Source organism: Suillus clintonianus, assembly GCF_016758775.1.
Source record: "Suillus clintonianus strain FC179 chromosome Unknown DEU56scaffold_41, whole genome shotgun sequence".
Lineage (NCBI taxonomy): Eukaryota > Fungi > Basidiomycota > Agaricomycetes > Boletales > Suillaceae > Suillus > Suillus clintonianus.
This window is the reverse complement of record NW_024539265.1, coordinates 161,542-176,936: the sequence shown is the minus strand read 5'-3', so window position 1 is coordinate 176,936 and position 15,395 is coordinate 161,542. Positions and strand designations below refer to the sequence as shown.

The following is a 15,395-nucleotide window of genomic DNA, read 5'->3' as shown; positions in this document are numbered from 1 at the left end:
TCTATTACTATTAGATCACGTGCATAACCACGACCCTTCCTCGACCAAAGGATGTCCCGAGGGATGTCCGCAGAGGAATCCAACGCTGGTTCTGTAATTCCAGACGTAGACCCTCCAGCAGCTTCAGTTTACGATCCACCACCTCCATACCCATCACAAGAACGCCGCTCACGCACGACTCGACATAGTCGGAGGCATCGCTTACCAGCGCCATTATCTCCCCAACCGCCATCAGATTTAGATCGTGCTGCAGGATATGTGTCCCCTCAATTATTAGTCTCAACTCATTCGTTTCCACGCACGGAAGATGCCACAGAGCAGACACCACTTCTTGGTGATTCCCTGCTAGGCTCCATCCAGCGTGCGTCGGGACGTCAAAGGACAAATTCGCAGTCGAGCACAATTGTTTCATCGAATTCGTTTGCGCCCTCTCTAGCGCAAACAGTGCTTTCTCTGCTCCATTCCGACCCTGATGACGAGTCTGACGTGGACACATATGAGGCGCTCGGGGATGACCGTGACAACCCGTGTGCACACAATGGTCCTCAGAGGCGTCGCCAAAATGCTGGCACCTCCATAGAATCACATTCGGGAAGCTCGCATCGGTGGCCGCTGTTTTCTCGGCGCTGCTGGTCTCGTTACTTCCGACCCATGACTCGCAGAGCATATCATGCGGCTGCATTCCATCTTCTTGCGCTCAACTTTCCCTATGCCCTTCTTGCGTGGGTTTACCTTTTTGTATTCACTTTGGTGAGTGTTCAAACCTCGCAATTTGCTGGTCTCTTGAGATCAGCTTGGAATTTGGACATGGGATTCATTCGTCTGCATCTCTGCTAACCGTTCTTTATAGACTGGTACAACATTATTAATAACCTTACCTTTGGGTGCTCTTCTATGTTTTCTTGATTTGCTTGGTGCCAGGGCGTTTGCGAGGGGAGAAGTACGTCTCGTTTCCATATTCTTATCTTATATTTCAAATTGAATATGACACCGGATCGCTCATAGCTCGCTCTCCAAACAACGTTCCATGGGCCTCTTGCTTACCCACCTCCCTATCCGCCCCGACCTATCTTCCAGCGGGTGCGACCGCCACTGTCATCTGACGTAGAGTCTGGATCACCATACCACGAATCTTCATTCTACAAAAACACGTACGCCATGGTGTGTTTAATCCTCTTTCCCCCTCTAGCCAAAAGCCCTCTTACCTCCGTTGTTCGGCCGCCCATTATTATAGTTCACGGACTGGACATCCTATCAGGCGTTATTTTACTTCTTGGTTATCAAACCAAGTATCACGCTGTTCCTAACTATCTTTCTGCTGGTAGTGGTCCCCGTGTCGTATGTGCTGGTGGTTCCCGCGCCAATGGTTCTCAGAATTGTTCGGAAGCTGGGCATATGGCAGGCCAATGTTGCTGTAGAAGGATTATACTTAGCGGTGTCGTGATTCTTAATTCAGTTTGCTAATGAGTGTACATGTATCTACAGTCTACTGCACGTAGATGTTACCTTTTCTCAGACAAGTTGGCAAGCTGTGAACCATGCTGTGAATCTTAGCGGTGGCGTGACCAAGTTGGGCGCTTAATTTTGGGAGTACCCACGTTCTGCTGACGCGGCTCTTGACTTGCTTCCTCCTCGTGCTGTAGAGTCAGAAAGGGTCTGCAGTGACAAGTACTACAGTCCTCAACTTATTTTGTTACCTGGCTATTTGTTTGTCCATTTCCTAGACGCTAATAAGCCTAAAACTAACTTGTTTGCTTAGGTATAGCCTCTTGCTCCAGACACAGACACAGCTTTATATATCAGCTTACAGCGTTTATTAGATACCATCCTCCTCTTGTCCTCACACACCCACCTTGTTACCTACATTCCCACTATTTACACTCAAAGTGTCCCTCTTCGCAGCGTTGGCTTGTCCATACACCTTGAGACATCACCATGGACGCTCTCAAGTCGCTCGTACAACCCCTCGTCGGAGGCGCAGGAGGTTCCTCAGTCATTGATGGCATGAAGCTCGTCGTCCTGGGAGGAACAGTCGAGACAGCCAGAAGGGCCTCTAGCTCAGCTTGGTACGTCCTTAATTCATTGCCATGCACCTGCTTGCTGACGACAACCCACCTCAAAAGGTCTCATTTCCTCAACTGTAAGGAGTCGCTTGTCATTTGACGATTTTTTTCTGACTCGCTACCGCGTGACACAGCATTCTTCCTCACTGCGCATTTCTCGGAAGAGGACTATCCTTATGATTGGCTCATGCTGTGGCTCTCACGCCGCCCTGAGTGGCAGCGCTCTAGGGAGTTCGAGACTACTACTCGCACCACAACTCCCGGCTTCTCAGGCTCTCGTCAAGCAGACAATTCATTTGGTGACGACGAAGAAGAGGAGGGTGACGAAGACTCACCCCCCGGCAAAGTCAAGACACGTGTCGTATTCCAGCCAACATTTGACACTACACATACTATCTATTACAAGGGTCACTGGCTCAGGGTCCGTCGCAGTAAAAAGCAAGACGGCAGCGGCTGCGAAGTCTTGTCAATAAGGTGATTTACAAATTACCCTTCTGACTCATTTTTTGGCCTCGTGGCTGATGTATGATGGCATCACAGCGTGGTCGCGCGGAATAACACCATCCTCAAGCAGCTTGTCTTGCAGGCCAAGAAAGAATATGAGGCCGAGGCAATCCACCGTATACAGATCTACTTCGCAGACTCACATGGCAGCTGGCGCTGGACTGACTCTCGTCATAAGCGCCCTATGTCGTCCATTGTTCTCAACCCCGGAGTAAAGGAGATGCTTCTGAACGACACCCGTGACTTTTTGAAGTCCGAGAAGGTAATTTCGGTATTTTATCAGAACCGTGCTTCATTGCTAATACCTCCACAGTGGTATGCGGATCGCGGCATTCCATTCCGCCGCGGCTACTTGCTGCATGGTGTACCTGGGTCTGGAAAGAGTTCCCTTATCCATGCCATTGCAGGCGAGCTCATGCTTGACATTTACGTTGTGTCTTTGTCTTCTTCGTGGATCAGCGATAGTACGTTGACCACCCTGATGGGTCGTGTCCCAGCTCGCTGCATCGTGCTTCTCGAGGATCTCGATGCGGCGTTTACGCGCAGCGTCACGCGTGATAAGAGTTCCAATGGCACTCCAGACTCTTCGAGCAACAGCTCTGAAGAGGGCGCTCCGGAACAGCCGGTGACGAGCAGTAGCTCGAGGCACAGACGTCACAAGGACCACATCTCCGACGTGAACACATTGAGTTTGAGCGGCCTGCTGAACGCCTTGGACGGTGTCGCTGCTGCCGAAGGTCGGATCCTTTTCGCGTAAGTCCGAAATCCTTCTTCGCTTTAGATGACGCCCTGACATGCACCTATAGCACCACCAATCATTTGGAGCGTCTAGACCCTGCGCTCTCACGTCCAGGCCGTATGGACGTTTGGGTGGAGTTCAAGAACTCTTCGAAGTGGCAAGCGGAGGCTCTGTTCCGCAACTTCTTCCCGTCCACGGATCAAGACAATGAGGTCATAGAGGGAGACATAGAGGGGATTGAACTACCCACGACACCCACACCTCAGTCGCCCTCATCATCGTCTTCGCAGTCGTCGACTTTGTGGTCGCTTTCTCCTTCGTTCTCGTCTTCGACGTCATCTCTGGCGTCCGCCAAGGATTCTTCGCCCTCAAAGCCTTCGCGAGACGCCTTTGGTTCCAAAAACCAAGCGTACTTGCCGCCTCCGGTCGAGGAGCATCTTACTGCATGCCAGCATTCCGCCAAGCCTTTGGATGGTGCCAGGCTCGGTCAGCTCGCGAAGATGTTTGCAGACTCGATCCCAGATGACGAGTTCAGCGTTGCGGCGCTGCAAGGCTGTGAGTTTCTTCTAATGTTATCGCCCCTTGTGCTTTGATGTCCCTTTCCATCGTGGTTTACTTGGTCTACTGTGGGCGGGGTGGTGAGTGAGGTGAAATCATTTGCTGACACATTTTTCCACAACTGTAGATTTGCTCAAGAACAAGTCTCAACCTGAGGCCGCCGCCAACGGAGCTGCTGCCTGGGTGATTAGCGAAAGGGAGCTCAGGGAACGCTTGAGAAAGGAAAAGGAGGCTCGTGAACTGAAGGAAAAGCTCGATGTGAGTATTCGGGATGTAGTCAACACCGCTGGGCATCACCTATTCACCTGCTTATCCGACTGAACTAACGTACTCTACCTAGCGCGAGAAACGGCGCAAGGAACTCCTGGAAAAGGAGAAGGAGAAGGCTGAGCTTGAGAAGAAAGAACTCGAGCTCACCAAGCTCAGACAGCAGCTCCAGGAACAAGAGACCAAAGACAAGGCCGAAGCTGACAAGAAGGACGAGGTTGTACCTATTCCAGATCTTTCCGTCGACGATAGCAAGGGTGACCCATCTACCGATGACGACAGCGACGAGGAAAACGTCCCACCTCCCTCCACTCCTCCTGAAGCGGTTTGGATCCAAGTTGCCGATTCGAGTTGACTCTCTGCAGATGGTCCCGTTGCGGTGAATGCACCTGATCCTGATGCTTCCATCGTAGAGCCGACTGCGGCATTCCTGGATGAGGATCTGCTTGCACGGGAAGTTACACAAACGACAGCGCAAACCATCGTTACCAGACCCGCTCAAATGGCCAACATTCTAACGCTGCGCCATGCTGGAGGCTTCACGTTAGTGTATTATATGCTCCATTTCTATTTCATTCATCTCTACGCAATGCTCTTGCATCTCAATCCTGTTGGGCGGAGGAGGCAGGCTTAAAAGTTTTAGAATGACTTGCGAAGCCTCGTTTCTTTTTGTCTTGACACTCACACATTCAACTATTCCAAATTCCATTGCATGTCTACAACCGATATTGTCTTTTCTTCCCGGCTCATTGTATATCTTGCTCACCTCCTCCTTTGCACCGGTCGTCCCTCCACTCGCATCTAATTTCCCTGCAGTGCTGTTATCTTGTTTGGTAGTCTGGTCAATGTATATTCGCACGTTGGACTCTTATCTCGCTTGCTAGAAATTTTTCAATGTGCCTACAAGGACCTCCGGAGGAAATCGAAGGGTTGTAAGGTCAATGGGAAATGTGGATATGTTGGAAGGGGCTAGTATGGACAAGCGTGTCGTCAGTGCCTCGTGAATCGTACTAGGAGGCTGGACATGAATCTTCTTTCCCAAATATAAATTCAGGGTTGCAATGGCCTAAGTAGAAGACATTCCAACTTGATTCTAAGTAAAGTTCAACGTCCACCCAGTTGCAAATTGAGGATTCCTTGATTCGGTTTAGCGGGGGTAATATCTAGTTTACGGATCTGCTCTTCTCAAGCTCAATATGCGCTGACTTGCTTTGGGAGGCCGTTTGGGAAGTATTGGTTGAAAAGGTCAGGGTAGTGGCGTTGCGCAACGTCAGGGTGACTTCTGATGGAGGAGACTTATTTAAACATCACTGCCCCAGATAATCAATTGGAGAACTCACTTCACCCGCCCGATGAGGTTCACCTTTCCCGATGGCTCGCGGTCAAACTCTGAGAAATTGACAGCTGTAAAACATTTAAATGCTGCAAAAGGCGAGAGCGGACGAAGAAAAACATACAATCGGTCTGAACAGGATCTCCTCGAAGTTGTTTGAGCTGAAGAATCTCAGGTGGGACTGTAAATTTCAAACGATGACATCAAGGTATGTAAAGCAAATTTTTCGAGGGCACTAACAGTCTAAGACTTCGTCAACGAGGCGAGCGTTCAGGCTGATATTCTGGAAGAACGGAACAGAATAACGGGGTGTCGAACCCACAGAGGGAGATAAGACGCGGTGCGAAGTAGCTCTTGCCAATCCGCGGGTAACAAACTCGAGCGCTATACCGTCGGACAAGAAGTCAGAATTGAAATTAAATGCGTGGTGGCAGCTTTCAACCCACCCTTTCCAATGTTCACAACGAACGTTCCCGGAATAGGAGGAACGTCGATCCATTGTCCAGAAAGGTTCTGTACCTGCAGACCACGATGCGGTGATGCGATGAGAAGGAAGGTCAGGAAGCCAGCGTCATAGTGGGGGCCAACGCCTTGATCAGTCAGAGAACCATCATTAGCGGGATATTTGACGACCTGAAACCAGGTGAATCCCGATCTCCGTGGAATACATAGACCTTCGTTTAATATTCACCTTCCCGCGGTGTTGCATCAATTCATCGGTATCATAAAATTTGTTCAATGCATCGGAAGGAAGGCCAAAAGCCTCCGCGAGTAAGCTGATGAATTGGTAGCTCAGAGCCTGGACTTGCTGGAGGTATATCTCTGTTGTGTGTTTGAACCCTGGGATAAGATCCTCATCTGGCCACTAAGTGAATTCGGTTCAATTCGCACAGCTTGAAATGATTGAATACAGAGCCCTCTCACCTGGGAAGGTCCCCACAGGCGCAGATGCTCCGGGGCGCCGGGTTTCCACTGCGTCTCATGAGGTGTCGCGAAGTCGAATTGCTCCCTATAATCTGTCTTCCCTTTGGTAAACTCCGCACCTAGCTTGGAGTACCCAAGGAAATGTGGCGAATTCGCCATAAAGATCTTGTTCTTAGCCTCCTGGGGAAGGCCAAAAAGACGGGGGATATAGTCAATTAAATCATTGGTAACTTTCTGTGAGACAGTGTGGTTGTTGAGATACAAGAATCCGACATTGATCAAAGCATGTCGGAGCTGCGCGATAAACTCTGGTTTCGTGGCATTATCGGACACGAGAGCAAAATCGAGGACTGGGACACTAGAGAAGTTAGCTGCCATCGCAAGTCGTTAGCAAGTCAAAGGGAAAAGCGGAGGCTCCGTCAGCATGAATCAGCAATGCCATGATCAGGAGGTGCAGTGGCGCCATCATGCATGACCATGATTCGAATTCGCAAGGATGCTTCCCTCTTTGGCGATTTTTAGCGCCGTATCTCACCGTTGCACTCCGGATCCTGCCAATCACCGCGAGGATGCGAAACACGTATATACAACAACTGACTTTGAACCAGTAAGAAATCTATATGACTATGAATCCAAATCGATTAACGACAAGTTTTACAACAATGCAGCAATAAATTGAAAAGTTATTGTAACGAAGAAACCCCTGGAATAACCAAGGTTAAACAAATAAAAGAATGCGGAAGCGTCGACGTTTCCTTGTGTGCAAGTCCCGTCATTGGGATCCAGCATCTCGGAGGCTGGCAGTCTTGTAGTAAGGAATCGCACGACACAAAGAGGTGTGGTGACTATTGTGCCACGGAGGAGAAAGAGATATCGGTAGTGAATTAGTTTGACTCCAACTTGACTTTGATCTTGGCTTGACGCCTGCGTCTTTCCATAAGAAGATAGCTCACTAACGAAGATACCCAGTCAGCGAGGTTCAACGCTTCAATGGCTGAGGAAATGAATCACCGATGATCTTGTCCAAAGCGGCTGAAGCTTCAGGCTTGACTTCGAGGAAAGCCCGCTGCGACATGCGCCAGACACCAAAGTGTCGTTTATGAGGGTGATATTCTGCAACGGGAACCTTGTCCTCGTCATCTGACTTAACGAGCTGCAGCTTGGCTAGTTAGACAGAGAAAACATGAATTGGAAAAAGGGCTAACTTGTAAATAGCGATTGTGTGTTTTCCAGCGGTACTCAGTGCCGTCTTCCTGGGTGAACGTACCTCCACTGCCATTGACCGTTAAAAATTGTTGACCACTGGCCTATAAAGACTAAAAACTCACACTGCTGTACCGTCATTCTTGATAAAGTCGCAAGCTCTCATCCACTCTCCCTCCTCCTCAGCAGAGTTGAAGCGGACTTTCACATCCTTCTTGGGGGGATCTTCAATCTCTGCGACGCAGTTGACCACACGAGCCTCATAGTCGTATTTGTTTATTTTTGTAAGGTGAGGGTGCCAGAAGCGAGTAACGATCTCATAGTAGAACTTGTTGTTGTCCTCGGCGAACGTAGTGTTGCGCACGCTGTTGGTGGCAAAGGTAAGTTTGTGTGGTGGGGGAGGCTTGGGTGCGCCGCGAGACATTAGGTGAAGTAGAGCGGAGGACGGTTAGAAAGGGAAGTGCGACAAGAAGAGAATTATGGAGACACAGGCTGGGTGGAGCAGCAAGCTATTAAGCCTATGAGCTGGCAGAGGGCCGCCGATACGTGACCGAGTATTGTGCGAATGGAAATGCTGGTTTCATACAACTATCGCATGATATCGCGTGTCAGGAAATGAGATAGCAGTGCGAGACTGACCGGTCGTCACGAAAGCGTGGAGCAGACACGATCATCCCGGATGAATATCAAATCGGGGAGGAGGAGATTCTAAACATATTCCCATACACAGCTGCGATCTGCCCCTGATGGCGGTTAGTCCTTCTCACACCCACGAAAATCTATGCGGATCGTGAACGAAGGACCAAGAGGTTTGAGCCTTGATCCCAGAGCTCTACATGAAAGTCTGTGTGACTGTGAGCTTCTTAACGTGTGTTCAAAAAAACAGCAACGACATAGAAGAGAACTGAGAACAAGTTGTAGCGGCGATTGCCACATATCAGGTAATTCATTATCGCCGGCACAGCGAGAGTCAAGATCATCGGCTTGGTAGTATATTGAGCGTTATCGAGTAATGCATGAAATCTAATTCCGGAGGCCAAGAGGTGGGATCTGAAGCGGTTGCGAGGAATGTTTGCCGGTAACTGAAGAAAGGCGACGCTAGCAGGCGAAGTTACGGGAATTTACTGGGGCTTCATTTAGACTCTGTCGGATATTAATGAATCAACACGGAAAGGACAGCCTATAATGTGTTTACCGTCCGGTTCCTTGTGAGAGAGAGTGCTAACGACGACGTCAAAATTCTCTATCCTTGACTCGGGATAAGAAACAAAGATCCACATCCTCCTTACAGTACTAGTAGAGTGAGTGACGCAACAAGGCTGGACAGCCAGGGCTCAGCGCTCAGGCCTCAGGGCGCGCCGACACCTGTCCCACGTATGGCACGGAATTCTTGCTGTACATTGGACGACGGAGCAGTGAATACTGCGGCTTGCCAAAGTCTCCCAGACCGGTGGCCGTGGTGAAAAAGAAACTAGCTATAGCCTTGAGCGACGGTAATACTGAACCGAGCTTACCTAATAATAACGGTATTGTTCGTTTGTCGTCTTGAATTCTGGGATATAATTGAGTCATTGCTGCTCTCCTTCATGTTATCAAATATGACGTTTGGATCGCCCACACAATCGCGTTATTCATCAGTCAAAGAGCCTCATCCCTCTCCAACTTCTGCCATATTTGCAGGCATAGACGATGAGCTCCGCGATGCCTGGCGTGTTCACTCTCATGGCCAGGAAGAAGATCTCAGATATGCCCTTGATCGTGTAATCAAGAGAGTGGAAGAGCTAGTGCGTGGACAGGTCTGCTTCACTGTGGCAGTAATCAATCAATCATGATTCGCTAGTCGTCCTTGCTCAAGATCGCGTACAAGACTCAGGCAGAACTCGAGACATCACTGAGCGTCGCAAAATCTAATTTACAATTGATGATGTCCAACAATGAGATGCTTGAGGAAGCTCTCAAACGTGAAACCCCCTGCAGTGCGAAAGATGTAGGGTGGCGGCGTTGGAGTGCGCGGGAAGCGCAGAACATGCAACGTGTTTCAGAGGAAGAACATCGAAGGAGCCTCGATTATGGCCCTTTGAATGAGTCGGGCACACCATCCCACCCCGCGGGTGCTCCATCAATTGTTGTCAATGATAAAGAGCCATCTCCAACTACCCCTTCTCCGGCAACGTCATCTACAACTTCCCAGAATAACCAGGAGGGTCGTTTCTTCAGATTCAGATTCAACAGTGGTAGGGTTCATTTGTTCTCGTAAAATTCACTCGTCATCTACATCTTGATACAGGATCAAAGCCCGCTATTCATCCTAATCAACCACTCGCTTCTCATTTAACATCGCCTTCCTTGCCAACTCTTGTAGCAAGTACGAGAGAGAAAGAACTTCTGGAGCTTCAAGAGCAGCTTGAACGGGAACGCCTTGCACATACATTAGCAGCTGCAGAGAAGGTCGCTATCGAAGCTGAGCTCGAGTCCTTATCACAAGCACTCTTCGAAGAGGTATAGCTTTTACTCGTCACAAATTAGTCGGCACACTTATATATACCCTCTAGGCAAACAAGATGGTCGCGGCTGAGCGCATTAAGCGCGTTGAGACAGAGGAAGAACTACAAGAAGTTCGGTTAGAAAAAGATGCACTACAGGAAGCGCTGCGGTTGATTGAAGGCGAAAATGGTCGACTCCGGGGTGCGCAGCTCTCTGCAGGAGGGGTATCGGATAAAACTCCACAACTGTCATCATCACATTCTCGAAGTTCTTCGCGAGATGCAATCAAGTCTCTGCCGACATCTCCTTCACCCTCATCTCCGACTGTTGACGATATTACCGTGTCCTTGGCAAGTGCTGCCTCGTTTACGTCAGACAATCCGGAGCATCATACGGATTTTACCCTTGAGCAAGCACCGAAACCTCCATTTGCAGCGTCACACCGGAAAACGCAACCAATCGAGAAAGCGACCTCCAACCTTCCAGACGTTTCTCCTCCCCTTGGTTTGGGTTTCGGTAGCCCTACGTCGGTGTCCTTTATTCCTGATGAACCATCCCCTTGGGGCTGATGTCAGTACCACCGTGAATTTAATTTTTGGGTAGGTACATATCCAGAAGCCTGTTGATTTTATTTACTTTTGATGATTGTAGCCATAGGAATTTCATTTAGGTATTCGTCTCATCACAGCAATCCAAAAAGAAGGATGACGAATTGCTGAAGCGCCATGTGAGGGAAGGGTATCAAATGATAGTACAGTCTGAACAGCTGGAATGCATAAATCAAACAATTACGGATCATAACGCAGCTTGAAAATGGGAAAAACCGCAACCTGCTAAGTTCTTTGTGCTATGCAACTGGATATATGATTTCGTCGATCCATTTAGCTGGGACGGAGCGTGATGCAGAAATAGTAAAGTAATATTAGGGAGTACTGGCAAAATCTCGGGATCTGGAAGGCTGGAATGCTGGGCTGGACTTGACAATTTAACACAGAAAGTCGTCGGCGTCAAGAGAATCGCAGTCCACGTGCATAGCATTGGCTGAAAACAACAGAGTCGGTTCACGTCGGAGAGGAGTAAACCAAATATCCTGAGGATGCGTAAGGGTACCAGCATGAGGAGCAGTGAAATACTTGGAGAACTCCACAGCTGACAGAACAGCAGCACAGGCGTTAACACTTCAAGTTGAGGCGATGGAGGAAGGAGTAGCATCAGAACCGGATACAATATCACGGATGCGAGATAGAGCAGTGCGTCTTTGTTCGGTTTGTAGGAAGGACAATACAGATGGTTGTCTGCATTGGATGGAATCCGCCAAACACTTCGCCAGTGGGGTCGGATCTGGTCAGACTGTGCTGCTGTCCTTTGGAGTGCATTCCACACAGGACTGGATGGTTGGTACTGCGTTTGGCTGGATATTTCGCGATGAACTAAGGAGTCTCGTCCTCAATAATAATTAATAATTAGTTTAAACTTTAGTCCTGCAGAATTCTCTGTGATCTGTCTAAACGATGCCGACCTTTTGGCATAACGATACAATGTCTTGCTGAATTCCAAATGATGGTTAGCGCGCTTTACGAAATGTTGGGGGAGTCGATCTCGTCCACAATGAAACTAAAGGACTCAGTCGTGTAGTCCAAATTGTGTGAGAGAGAGATATGATTTCGCCGGTCCATCCAGGTGAGCTGGTGTTCCATGGTAAAGGCAAGAAATATCTTGCCTGAGCATAACGATATCATGATTTACCACCAGCCGCAAACGTGCGGGATTCGGAATGCGGCCTAGTTGAAGACTTAAATTCGAGACAAGATTTTGCTCGTTGTGGTAGAAAACAGAGACTCAGAGCACTGAAGCTCAGTATGAAACCCCGAATAGGAAGTAGTCATTCTGCGCTTATACTTACTACCGTAGCAATATTTGAGCTCGACGTCATGTTCTGGTGAGAATAAGCGTTATGTCCAAGGCACCTGCACCCCACCGCCGCGCAGGCATTCCTGCCGCATCGACACCACGGCCCAAGCCACAGCTCACCATCGAGGAATGGGAAGCCAAAGCACCGCTCAGTGACCTGGCACTCAAGAGCGTCGCGGCGGTCAAAGCTGCCAGCGAGAAAACACCTCTCCCGCTCAAAGTACAGTCAAAATCATTAACTGCAGCGCTTATTGCTGAGTATACCTAAGTTTAGCGTCGATGAGGACGAGTCTTCACGTCCATCTACACCCAATCTACGAGGGAAACACGCATCGGTGTCACGTCCCTCAACACCGGTGCCAGCATTTACTCGCCAGTTCGCCAGTCACGCGCTCCATCCGAAGCAGCCCGTACAAACGCCCCAACAGTTCTATGACTGGTTTGCGCAGATCGATAGGTCTGTAGCACATAGCCAGGAAGCGCACTTCCGCGCTCATGTCGCGGTGGTATCGGAACACCTGAACACAGCGGATACACTTATTGAGCGTATAGATGAGGTTGATAGGGAGGTTGGTGGGTTGCTTGAAGGCTGGCGAAGCGTGGAGGAGGGCGGAAAGAATCTGAAGGACGCATGCGAGCGGCTGCTGGAGGAAAGAGTAAGAAACTAGGCGCTGGAATATCCAAGTCACTGATTATTTTGCACTAGGACAGGCTCATTGAACTCACGGAGGAAATCGGAGCCAGGATCGAGTACTTCCAAGAACTAGAACACGCAACGCGCATGCTCAATCATCCTGGAGAGTCCCTTGTCCTTCAAACCGACTTCTTGTACATGGTAGAACGTGTAGATATCTGCATAGATTATCTCAAGGCTCATGTGAGTCGTTATATTAGTAGCCAAGATGCCAAACTGACAGAATACTTCCAGCGATATTACAGAGAAGCGGAGGTATACCTACTCCGCTTTCAGCAGTGTATGACGAGAGCCATGACGCTCATCAGGATGTTTTTCGTTGGGTCGTTAAGGGCATTGACTTCTGATGTTTCCAGAAGACTGGCAGAGAAGGAAAGCTTGTTTGTTGCTTATACTTCGTCTCTTAACACTGCTTTTTTTCAGGATGTGTCTTCGACAGCACAGATGCATTTGCTCTACACCAGGTTCCGTAGTGTCACTTCTCAGCTTGCTCCTTTGCTCAGCGAGTTAGAGCGTCGCGCCGAGGCTCACCCAGATGACTTGTCGGCTCTGCTATCAGAATGTCATTCTGCTTATTTTGCAGCGCGCAAGGGTTTGTTGGTGGGACGCTTGATGGAAGAAATACGTGGGCTCGACCCAGCACATACTGAACTAGTTGAATTAGTGAGTTGCCCGCGGTTGTGCTTGGCGATTCACTCATCCAAGAACAGACGAATTCCGGTTGCAGTTACCTAAAACACCTCTGCACAGATGAGTTCAATCTTTACCGAGAGTTCTTCAACTCTGGCGAGGACCAGCTCTAGTTAGTAACACTTTTTTTTTTGTCTCTGCTTTCGCTCATCGGTGGCTTCAAGCACTTATCTTGAGAACTTATGCGACTACCTTTACGATGACTTGCGTCCCCGGATATTGCATGAGACTCGCCTCACCACTCTCTGCGAAGTATGCACGGTACTTCAAGCTCTGATGGTCCTCGATGTGGCGGAGTTCCCAGAGGAACCGTCTGAAGGCAACTTAGTTGTTGATTTTGATCAGCCAAAGCCCAAAGGTCTAGGGCAACTGCATATCAGTCACCTTCTGCAGATGGTCCTCCAGGATGCACAAACTCGGTTGTTCTTCAAAGCGCAGTCAGTAATTCAGGCAGATATTCGATATTACACACCGAAACCAGAAGATCTGGCTTATCCTGATAAGCTTGTTGGTGAGTGTATTGATCTGAGGCAGCTCTAGGCACTGTCTGACACACATTATTAGCTGCACGGAAGCCTGTTTCTCAGTACGAAATCATGGAAAAGGAAAGTGTGAGCCGACTCTTCCAGTTGCCTTCCTTAGACAAGAAAGAAACGTGGTTTCCGACCTTGCAAAAGACGGTATGGGTATTATCTCAACTGCATGACTTCGTCAAGGTAGCTGCTTCTCCTGTACGTCTCGACTGGATGCTGAGTTCACGCAGCCCGCTATTTTTGAAGATATTGCGCACGAGGCCGTGAGCCTTTGCCGTCAATCGCTAGTCACTTCGTCCAACTTTGTTGAACAGAGAAGTTCTACCGGCGTGCTAGATGGCCAACTATTTCTCGTTCGGCATCTCCTCATTTTGAAGGAGGTTGCGAACAATTTGGATTATACCCCGAAAGATACAGAGCCGAGGTCTGATATAGGCAGTATGACAGGTAGGTGTTTGTTCATGACAATAGATCATCCTGTTGACTTTCTCCATTACAGATACCTTGGCATCGGTTCTGAATCGCACGACTGCATTGCTACCAGATGCTCTTTTCGCTTCATTGGGAATGCCCCGAGGACATGATACCCTTTCGGACTCTCGACATGTAAACCATATATTTCTTGCGCCGCCTCCGCATCCTTACTGATATTAACTGCCGATATAGGACATAGACCAAGATCTGAAACGTGCCTGCCAGGAAGTCATCTCGTTTTGTGCAAGATTGCCCTGTGAGCCTCTGCGAGAGTGGGTGGACCGCGTGCGAACATTCAACGACACCCGCGTAGCCTTCTCGGCAGGGCAACAGGCTCCACTCCTCACGGAGCAAGACTGGGCAAAGCAAGCCATCGCAGAGAATCTTCATCAAGTTTTCGTGGAGGCTTGCGAACGGGATCTGCGGTCATTCGTGACGAAGCTGCGGCTGTACCTCGAAGATGATCGGACGGTGTCGGTGCTGGTCACACATATAGAGGAGTCGATCATTGATGATTACATCAAGTTCCGAAATGAGGTATGGAACATGTATGCGGGGGCGATGAAGACTATCGTGTTTTCGCAGGATGGCCTGCGGGATTATTTGAAGAGTATATGTAATTAACGTCCGCCGTACTGTGTAGAGCGAAAGTTGTCCGTATCTGACCTTGACCATCAAGATATGTAGTGTCCAAGGGTTGTAAGTCGAGAATCTAAAGACGATCTGAAGAACAATCTAAAGTTGAGAAGGGATATGACCTCCACTCCGACAATGCGAAGTAGGCAGTATATCGCGAGAGCTATCGTCATAAGCTTGCTGAACATCCATATGACAGAATGGCGGGCTTCTGGACCTGAAACGAAGGCTCCTGTCAGATCTGAATTGAAACATGACTGAAATTTACTAGCACTCACCCGTGTTCCAGCTAACGCTTCTGTCGCGAGTGCATCATGATGGTCGTACCGATAAGGGTTCGTGGCGTGGCGTGGTCCAGACTGCTCACGAGCCTAGGAAGAAA

At 49.1% G+C, this 15,395-nt stretch overlaps 7 protein-coding genes across 7 annotated transcripts; 4 read left to right on the top strand and 3 right to left on the bottom strand.

Moving 5' to 3' along the window:
• The first annotated feature begins 19 nt into the window (after positions 1 to 19).
• Positions 20 to 1,536, top strand: DEU56DRAFT_807191 (uncharacterized protein). Its single transcript, XM_041353380.1, has 4 exons — positions 20 to 750; positions 851 to 940; positions 1,006 to 1,161; positions 1,235 to 1,536. Exons 1-4 carry the CDS (start codon positions 52 to 54, stop codon positions 1,442 to 1,444), a joined length of 1,155 nt encoding a protein of 384 aa, XP_041207869.1. The 5' UTR covers positions 20 to 51; the 3' UTR covers positions 1,445 to 1,536.
• Positions 1,537 to 1,593: 57 nt separating this feature from the next.
• Positions 1,594 to 4,631, top strand: DEU56DRAFT_392940 (uncharacterized protein). The gene is made up of 9 exons (XM_041345993.1): positions 1,594 to 1,707; positions 1,760 to 2,066; positions 2,124 to 2,140; positions 2,198 to 2,537; positions 2,604 to 2,829; positions 2,881 to 3,320; positions 3,374 to 3,861; positions 3,992 to 4,122; positions 4,205 to 4,631. The coding sequence occupies exons 2-9, from the start codon at positions 1,936 to 1,938 to the stop codon at positions 4,484 to 4,486; spliced, it is 2,055 nt and encodes a 684-aa protein (XP_041207868.1). The 5' UTR covers positions 1,594 to 1,707; positions 1,760 to 1,935; the 3' UTR covers positions 4,487 to 4,631.
• Positions 4,632 to 5,322: 691 nt separating this feature from the next.
• Positions 5,323 to 6,766, bottom strand: DEU56DRAFT_737697 (uncharacterized protein; the record flags this gene model as incomplete). Its single annotated transcript, XM_041348603.1, has 7 exons — positions 5,323 to 5,413; positions 5,472 to 5,535; positions 5,589 to 5,645; positions 5,705 to 5,848; positions 5,911 to 6,097; positions 6,156 to 6,329; positions 6,389 to 6,766. The coding sequence occupies 7 exons, from the start codon at positions 6,764 to 6,766 to the stop codon at positions 5,323 to 5,325; spliced, it is 1,095 nt and encodes a 364-aa protein (XP_041207867.1).
• Positions 6,767 to 7,169: 403 nt separating this feature from the next.
• DEU56DRAFT_392957 (uncharacterized protein) lies at positions 7,170 to 8,193 on the bottom strand. The gene is made up of 4 exons (XM_041345994.1): positions 7,717 to 8,193; positions 7,594 to 7,660; positions 7,400 to 7,541; positions 7,170 to 7,340 (listed from the first exon to the last, which is right to left on the bottom strand). The coding sequence occupies exons 1-4, from the start codon at positions 8,013 to 8,015 to the stop codon at positions 7,273 to 7,275; spliced, it is 576 nt and encodes a 191-aa protein (XP_041207866.1). The 5' UTR covers positions 8,016 to 8,193; the 3' UTR covers positions 7,170 to 7,272.
• A 939-nt stretch (positions 8,194 to 9,132) lies between these two features.
• DEU56DRAFT_807170 (uncharacterized protein) lies at positions 9,133 to 10,894 on the top strand. The gene is made up of 5 exons (XM_041353379.1): positions 9,133 to 9,375; positions 9,432 to 9,825; positions 9,879 to 10,090; positions 10,144 to 10,674; positions 10,727 to 10,894. Exons 1-4 carry the CDS (start codon positions 9,178 to 9,180, stop codon positions 10,642 to 10,644), a joined length of 1,305 nt encoding a protein of 434 aa, XP_041207865.1. The 5' UTR covers positions 9,133 to 9,177; the 3' UTR covers positions 10,645 to 10,674; positions 10,727 to 10,894.
• DEU56DRAFT_392918 (uncharacterized protein) lies at positions 10,758 to 11,182 on the bottom strand. The gene has a single exon (XM_041345992.1). The coding sequence runs from the start codon at positions 11,111 to 11,113 to the stop codon at positions 10,871 to 10,873; it is 243 nt and encodes an 80-aa protein (XP_041207864.1). The 5' UTR covers positions 11,114 to 11,182; the 3' UTR covers positions 10,758 to 10,870.
• A 773-nt stretch (positions 11,183 to 11,955) lies between these two features.
• Positions 11,956 to 15,057, top strand: DEU56DRAFT_392845 (Sec34-like family-domain-containing protein). The gene is made up of 10 exons (XM_041345991.1): positions 11,956 to 12,206; positions 12,256 to 12,642; positions 12,693 to 12,863; positions 12,915 to 13,343; positions 13,391 to 13,482; positions 13,535 to 13,881; positions 13,935 to 14,086; positions 14,134 to 14,350; positions 14,403 to 14,509; positions 14,570 to 15,057. Exons 1-10 carry the CDS (start codon positions 12,030 to 12,032, stop codon positions 14,999 to 15,001), a joined length of 2,511 nt encoding a protein of 836 aa, XP_041207863.1. The 5' UTR covers positions 11,956 to 12,029; the 3' UTR covers positions 15,002 to 15,057.
• The last annotated feature ends 338 nt before the right edge of the window (positions 15,058 to 15,395 follow it).